Consider the following 8,741-nt stretch of genomic DNA (forward strand, 5'->3'; position numbering starts at 1 on the left):
TTCTGATTGGTTGAATCATGTCTCATCATGAGGATTCCCCACACGCGTCGGGGCAGTGCAGTGGATATTTCTTTAGGATTTTGAATTGATACTCACGTACTTTTGATCGAAATTGTACAACTTTAAAATCATTTTAGAAAGAAAATAACTGCAATTGTAAGTATGCATTCTCTATTTTTGCAGTTTTGTAAAAAGTTTTAAAGAACCCATGTTACCAGTTTGTTTATATTTACTACGGTGCGAGCACATGATACCACTCGTGTGAAAAGTCCTATCAATGTAAGCTAGTTGTGTATTTAGCTTACTTCAGCAGAGGCACATGTATTTATTTTTTTATTATTTGAATATTAATCTATTCAAGTCAACACAATTATATAAAAATATTTGCTGGCATATTGTTTGTTGGTCAAGAATGATCACCAAAATGCCATCCAAAGTAACTGGAGTTACCTGTATTTAAGGTGTTTGCTTTGTAGCCAGGTTCTTTAGTAACGTTGAAATATCCATAATCTCAAAGGCAACATATATTTTAAGTTTATCAGCATATGCAAGAAAGATATGGTTTACTTTTTTCCCCAATTCAAAATGTTTAAAATTGATATATTTTGTGTTATACTAAGTATAAGATGTTATAAAATTACGAATCTCTTTATCATTGTATACAGTGTCATGTAAAATTTAATTAATAATTTAATTCCTATTGCCTTTTCAGTTTCATCAACAGTTTCTAGCCAGTGTTTTTGTATTGTTGATGGTATTCAGATATTCATAATTCAGTACTGTTTGAACTACAACTAAGAATGCAGAAAATGTTTTGAATTAAATTGTTTTACACTTTCGTTGTAGGCTAGAACTGTAATTAAGGGAATTAAAGAGGGACAGATCAAGCCTGCTGACTCGAGACAGAATTGACATCTTTATTTAGGAAACATGCCATTACAAGACCATTTGAATGAGCTGGTTGTGAAAGCATCCATCCCAGGTAAGTAAATAGTTTATTTCAAAGGCGAATACTTTTTTGTTTTTAGCTTGACTATACAATAAAAAAGCTGTTATATGTTATCATTTTAACTACTATCTCATTTAACATCCAACCTCATATAAGCGTTGGCGTAGGATAGAAGAGTTTTTTTACTGTTAAGGGTCAGGTACCCCAAAGGTACCAGGTACCAGGTTCATGGCATCAAATATTGTAATAGTGCTGGTTTTATTGCATGCTTCTCAGTTTCACTATTATTTTATGCCCTATAATCATCAAACCTCCCATAATTATATTGATCTTGGCAAGGGGCAGACAACATCTGATTCAGGGTCAGGTAACCCAAGTTCAAGATAAAAAACTGGGGTCAATTTTTTTTTAAATATTTCTAGAGACCTGTAGGTGATCCAGTCTGCAAATTATTTTTTTCTTCTTTTCTTCTGGCAAATTAAGAATATCTGTTCAGAAATTTGGTCAAAACTACAAGTAACTATCACTAGGTATTTGGTGCTTGATCATCAAGCATGTGATATACTGTGAAATTATTAATATTCTTAGGGGACTCATTTTCTTGAATTTCGTGGTTGAGTCTATCCACGAAATTAAATCCCAAGAAACAAGTAAAATTCCCATTCATTTTATGTTTGAAAGTTGAAATCCGGCACAAATTCATATCCCCACAAAATTGTCGTTTTGACCAAAACCACAAAATTTCATGCCAACGAAATTAAACAATTTTACAGTACATGTTTTATTTTATAATTATAGAAAAAGTATGAAATATCAGCAACTATTTCTCTGGCTGCTGAACCTTTCCTGAGCATCAGATATATACATGTACAACAAACAAATTTCAATCTGCATTTGTTGATCTACATAAGTTGTTGCGTTAAAAATGTAATTTCTGTATTACAGACAACCGGACGCAGGACTGGTTGCTGGTTTCATCAATATGGCCGACACTAGCAATTACCACTTCATATCTTGCTGTGATCCTTGGAGGACAGAAAATCATGCGAAACAGGGAACCATTCCAGCTGAATAATTTAATGATGTTCTATAATTTTTGTCTTGTCTTGCTAAATGCGTATATTTACTTTGAAGTAAGTATTCCATAGACCGGAACTATTTATTGTCTCATTTTCAATAAGAATAATTGATGTGTGTAATACTGAAGCTTTTAAATTCTCCTAGAAGTGTATATTACACCAACTCATGTATAATGTTACTACCAGTATATTTGTAGTTGTCACTTTTTCTGTACAGTTGAAAATGTCTTCACAGCCACCTGTATTAATCAGCCACTTGCCTTAAGCAGCTAGTTAGCTGCTTTCCCAAATTGACCTGTTTCTTCTGTTTTTTTCACTTACGGACTTTTATTTCTTGGGCGTCGATTTGTAAAGCAGGAGTCCAGATTTGAACAAAAGTACATTTTTGGTACCATGCCTCGTTGCTCTTGAAAAGTCTTTGTTAGTTGAAAACTTGCATTTATTTAAACAGAGGATTTCTTTTATATCACAGACATGGCTAATTGGCCAAAGATGAGTACTATCAGTTCTTTGTGATGAAATATACTAACTGATATTTTACAACTTATTTTGTATTTCAGTTTGTAATGACCACATGGTTAAACTGGAGTTTCAGTAAAGTGTGTATGCCAGTGGAACACGGCACGGCATCAGCTGACAGACTGGCTGCAGCCTGCTGGTGGTTCACGTTCTCAAAGAGTATTGAACTCATAGACACAGTAAGTTCCACCCTGTCGCCTCTAAATGTTTCACCTTGCTTTAAACATAAATTGAGTCTTAACAGATTAAACTGTAATCCAGATAGGGAAGATTCTTTATTCAGCCTGGTGCACTTGAAGGAAAACATTTTCCCCCAATTTTTATTTTTATGTCTACAAAATTTAATTCAATTTACAAATAATCAAATTAACTAGAAAAATAAACTATATGTCACCGGGTAAGAAAAAAGTGCAGCCAGACCGGGACTCGAACCCCAGGCCTCAGAATTCCGTTCCGATGTTCTACCGACTGAGCTACCCAGCCACTTACACATTTTCCCCCTTTTTAGTATAAGTTCTATACAGTGACATATATTTGATAAAAAAAGATGTGTAGAAGGGGTTTATCATAAAGAAGGACCTTTTGACAATGATTATATATTTTTGTGTTTCAGGTGTTTTTCATGCTCCGTAAAAAGAACAACCAGATTACATTTTTACACCTTTACCATCATTTTACAATGCCATTGATCTGGTATGTGGGTGTGAAGTATGTACCAGGAGGTGAATGTAAGTACAATTGTTATTGTTATAGTTGTAAATGTAATTTTCAAGTATATAGAAGTAGTTTCAAAAAACAGAAATTTATTGACTTTTGTATAAACTATTTTGGAACCTTTTAAATTACTTTTTTGCCATTGACTTAAAGAACATTATATGTTAATATAAAGGTATCTAAGTTTTTAGCTCCAGATGAGTCAAAGAATGTGGGCCATTCCATAAGGCCTAAAAAAAAATTCTTTGTTTCCGGTAACATGCTCAAAAAAATTAGGGTAGGTAGGTCGGAAAACTTTTTTTTTTGGAAATTTTTTTTTATTAAGGGAGACTTTTCGGAAATTATTTTTTTTGTCAAAAAATGATTACAAATAAGGGGGTTATGCATTTAGAGCATCAGTAAGTTGATTTCTAACATCACTGGCCATGTTTAAAGCATAAAAAGTGCAGTTTTGCATCTTTTTGTTAAAAAGTTGAAAAAAATATTCTCCAAGGCCATAAAAACATTTAGGGTCGGGCCAAAAATTTAGGGTAGGTCGGGATACAGGAAACAAACAATTTTTTTTTTACGCCTTACAAAGCCAGTATTAGTTACAAAAAAAAAATCAAAATTAAGAAAGCAATATATTTATGAAGACCATTTACCTTTCTAAAAATTTGAGAAAGTTCTCTGTAGCATTTCAAGAGTAACAATACTTTTAACTCCACTGGAGTTGAAAGACGTGACATCAAGAATGTCTTGAAGCAGTATGATGTCACAATGTCATGCATGGTATGCATATTTTATGTCATTAGCGACAATTATGTATATCACAAACTCGACATCATGCATTTGAAATTTTAGTCATGGTATGAAAACATTTTACAGAAAAATAACTAAGCATTTTTGGTTTCATCACGGGTCTTTCAGCTTCATTTATAAATCCACCTTCTCATGGTACATACTACATGACAACTAAAATAACAATAACTTCATAGAATCTGTTTTGTCTTGAATAACTGAATTCCAGTATTGTAGTTTCCAGATTCTTCAGGCATGCACAAAAAGAACAATTATTTTCTGCAAGATTTATTTTAAACTATTTATTATGCAATAATTACATCATTTCACTAATACAGGTTTTCCCATGGAATGGTCCATTTATACACGGCTAAAACAACATATTATACCCCGAGTTTCTATCTTTTTCAAGCAATATCTCCTTTGTCTTTCTCTGTTTAGTAACATCTTCTCTGAAGCTTCTTGTTAAAATTTCACCAATTGTGGTCAGTAGAATCCTTGCATTAAAGCTTTCCGAAATGTTTTTAGATAACAAGTATTCGGACATACCACTGTCTGTTGTCCCGCAGTAAGCACCTAAGGATGGAGTTACAACTTCGAATTTTATCAAAATTAATAAGTAGAATCCTCACAATGAATGCTACCCAGTTTGCAGTTTATTGAAGAGTTCATTTAAATAAGAAAAACGAGCTTTCATTCCAAAAACATCTGCAGAATCTTGGAAGTACTATACCCTAGTGATAGAAATAAACAATGAAAACTTATTATATTTTCAGCATATTTTTCTGCCAGCATTAACAGTGGAATCCATGTTCTCATGTATACGTATTACCTACTGGCGGCTATGGGACCTCATATGCAGAAATATCTGTGGTGGAAACGATACATGACAGTTATGCAGCTGGTTAGTAAACTTCAGTGGAAAAAATTGGTTGCATTTATTAAAGCAAAGATGACCTTTTCTGTATATGTATTGCACAACAGTATTCAGCTCTCATGGATTTTGCCATGCATAATCCCACAAGGCACTTGTGCCAAGTGTGACCCAGATTGTCAAAATCCATGAGAGCCAAAAGCATCTTTGCAAATAAAAATACTTCTTTAATCACACAGTCAAATGAGGCTGCAAACATTAGAAACAGTGAACTTTTGATGCATGGAATGTTGCAACTGAAATAAGTAATCCCACCACTGAATATTTTTTTTTATATCTGTTGGGAGTTGAATACAGGGTTTTGTATTCATTACTATAATTCAGGCTGTATTTCAGACAAATTTTTCTAGGTATTGTATATAATTTATGTTTATGGCCTGTAGCTAAAATTATAGGTATTTTTCTGTATATTTCAGATTCAGTTCTGGGCAATACTGTTCCATACGTTATATGCCATCTACAGCGACTGTGGCTACCCAAACCTGTACAACTGGGCGCTTATTTTCTATGACTTTTCCCATATTGCCTTGTTCTCAAATTTCTACTACCAGACGTACTCAAAAAAGGCCAAAGAAGCAAAATTGAAGAAATTAGAACAGAATGGAACATCCCATCAGAATGGACTGATCCACGAGAAGCAGGAGGGTAAAACACGTCTCAGAAGTAGGAAGGACTGAATGTGATAATTTAGACCAACCCTTGTGATATTATTATTAACACCCCTTTTGTGATAATAAGTTAAACCTGCCTTAATTTATTTTTGTATACAAAATTTTGCTGTTTCTACTCATTTTTAGCTATGAAGTTCATTTTAAGGCAGCATATTGGATCGTGAGAAGTAGATCTGAATTTTTGTACTCATACTTAGGGCAACAGTTGAACGTGGCTTATAACTCAGGATATAATTCTGTTCTAAAAATAAGTTATAAAGTTTAGATGTCAAAGTGTGGTTGTTTTAATACCAACAGTATTCCTTGATGTGGGAATGAGAAACGTGTCATTACAAAATCTTTGCCATAATACCGGTATGCAAGTTTCTGCATGAAAGGGTGAATTTGATGGACAAATTAATGTTTATGGTTGCTGACTTTAAATCAGCTCCTTGCCTTTTTTGTTCAGTTGTTATCAGTGCTGTATTTCCTTCATTTCTTTCATGTGATGAGAGTCCCTTGTTGTTCTGGGACCACTTGTGTATGAAAAGAATTGGTTCCAATTTTTATTTTAATCCTTGTTTGCAGTTATTTTTAATAAACATCAGCTTTTGACAGATGTCTGATGTTCACTATATGGGAGAGTTTTAGGGTAATAACATTTTAGCTACTGTACCAGAAGGTTGCTGGTTCAAATCTTGCTAGAGACATAACAGCACCTCCTCATATGTCATTTGCCCACTCAGTCATGTCAATAGGAAGAGCACAAGATTATTAATTGAATGGTTGCAAATTTGACCCTAGGTTACATTTTTTTTATGTAAAGTGTGCCTTAAGACATTAGACCTCCACCTTTGATTCATGGAAGTTGGCAGTTGATGTGGAGAACAAGTAAGTACTGGTGGAGAATCCAGGAACACTGGTTACACTGGTTAGGTTAACAGACTGCTTGATATGCTGTTGAAAAACGACACTAAACCAACATTAATATCACTTTTCATCACTAGGCAAGACAAGTCATGATTTGTATTGAGTCATTTTGGTTAGTTTAGAAATTAAAATTTGTTATGAAAGCAATAGATCAAGCTATATATTAGCTATATGTACATGACACATATCTGTGATAAATTTTACAAACCTAATCATTTTATAAATCAAACTTTATATCTAGTTATTTTTTAATTTCAAAATATAATTGATTTGTACACAGTCTATGTCATATATGCATAATCACTAAAAATACTGACAATAATTTTGACTTTGTAATTTACGATGACTATGTGATCTTAAATTGTCCTGGTTTTTGATAGTATTACTTTGTTTTTAAATTTGTATACATGTATGTCTTGTTAACTTTTTAGATTTTATATACTAAATTCTTCAATAGTGAAATCTTTTTTTTTATTTTGTATATTTGTATATTTATTTATGTTTTCTATGAATTTGATATTTACATAACATGCATGTGTTTTTGATACTAGAATTTAAACTCATATTTTCTTACATTAAATTCACTTACATTTCATTAATGTATTCTATACGTACTTTATAAGTTTATATATTATTTTAGACATGACAGCTCAATGTATAATGCACTTTTTCTTTTTACCTGAAATTTTGCATTGTTTGTGATAATGTCACTGTTATGTATTACTAGTACATGTTGTTGTTTACTTCTGTCCAGTCAGACTTCATCTATGAAAAATACATATAATAATGAAATATATTAATGGAGATTTTATCCTGATTGTTGTTTCAAACATTGAGAATATCAAATGTAATTTCACCAGCAGTATAGAGCTACATTTTAGCCAAGAAGGATATGAATTTTAAATGATCTGAAAGTCTTGTAATAAATAAAATCAAAACTCTACTCATTTTATTGTATTCTGTAAAGAAAACTTATCTATGTTTTGAACAAGGTAGTGAACCTGTTATAAATTTGATAACTATACCCCCACAAACGAAGTTTGGGGTGGGAAGTTATATAGGAGTGAGCCTGTATGTCTGTCGGTCCGTTGGTTTTCATGGTTTCCGGACAATAACTCATGAAGGGCTTGACAGATTTAAATGATATTTGGTACACAGGTGTAACATCATAAAATACAGGTCAAGCTCGACTTTGGCTACAAACCATCAATGTTTTGACGTAGTTATGGCCCCTTTTCAACTTAAGATTTGCCATATTTCTGTGACAAGGCCGTGGGGTATTATTCGTCACTCGATCCTGTGACAGCTCTAGTTTCTGTTTGATTACATTTTCTCCATATTTGATTGGGGCATTCTTCAGTTGTTATGATCTACATTTATAATAAATAACTGATAAAGATACATAATTGCACGGAAATTGCCAGTTGCCTGTCACTATGGATCCACTGAGATAAAACAATAATAAGATATTTTTTTTTTCAAAGAACTTTTTTGTCGGGAACTAATTTCGTTTCAGGTGTGGAATCAAGCACAATGTGATACTTTTTGATACTTTTTAGATTATAAGGTGGTCTAAATCCCTCATGGTCTTATAAGAGAAATAAACTGTCATTTAATAAAAGAGATCAGAAGAAACTGTGAAGGATTCAACTTTTTTTTTTGTGAACAACAAACATTGTATATTCACTTTTAGTTGGGCCACTTATAATTACACATCGAGGTGCTTCACTTCTCCCCAGGAAGTGCCTGTGGCCGGGAGATGGCCACTATTGTTTTGGAGCTCAGTAGGTCAAAAGGTCAAAATCACAGTGACTTGCGATCAATAAATGAATACTGCTTGAACTACAGGTGTCAGACTTTGTAGGTTTGAAATTCAAGGTCAAAGTGACAAATTATTATTACCCGTGGTCAGTAGTTGAACCCTACTGTTTTGTTGGTCAGGAAAGTAAAAATCACAGTGACCTCGAGGCTATCAAAAATTGGAACTATCGACTTCTCGTCTTTTATTTCATAAGATGATTACCTGTCGTCAGTAGATGAAATGTGTTCTTTTAGGGAGCAAAGGTCAAGGACACCTTGTCATTATGACTGAAAACAGTTATCATTAGCTAGAGAATGCTTGGGTCTATAGTTAATTTCTTTGCATGACTGTCTTTAGTCAGTAAATGCCCCAAATTGCTTTGGGG

General features: G+C 33.1%; 1 protein-coding gene across 1 annotated transcript; it reads left to right on the forward strand.

The window, feature by feature from the left end:
* Window positions 1-8: 8 nt before the first annotated feature.
* Window positions 9-7,498, forward strand: LOC123537142 (elongation of very long chain fatty acids protein 4-like). Its single transcript, XM_045320720.2, has 7 exons — window positions 9-156; window positions 847-982; window positions 1,895-2,082; window positions 2,589-2,726; window positions 3,161-3,275; window positions 4,818-4,945; window positions 5,392-7,498. Exons 2-7 carry the CDS (start codon window positions 931-933, stop codon window positions 5,650-5,652), a joined length of 882 nt encoding a protein of 293 aa, XP_045176655.2. The 5' UTR covers window positions 9-156; window positions 847-930; the 3' UTR covers window positions 5,653-7,498.
* Window positions 7,499-8,741: the final 1,243 nt, after the last annotated feature.

Source organism: Mercenaria mercenaria, chromosome 17 (genome assembly GCF_021730395.1).
Source record: "Mercenaria mercenaria strain notata chromosome 17, MADL_Memer_1, whole genome shotgun sequence".
Lineage (NCBI taxonomy): Eukaryota > Metazoa > Mollusca > Bivalvia > Venerida > Veneridae > Mercenaria > Mercenaria mercenaria.

Bases quoted from the DNA above. Each gene is read 5' to 3' on its own strand.
- LOC123537142 (XM_045320720.2), top strand. From the start codon at position 931: ATGCCATTACAAGACCATTTGAATGAGCTGGTTGTGAAAGCATCCATC. The intron at 983-1,894 runs GTAAGTAAATAG...TCTGTATTACAG, and splicing joins TGTGAAAGCATCCATCCCAG to ACAACCGGACGCAGGACTGG. The intron at 2,083-2,588 runs GTAAGTATTCCA...TTTGTATTTCAG, and splicing joins ATGCGTATATTTACTTTGAA to TTTGTAATGACCACATGGTT.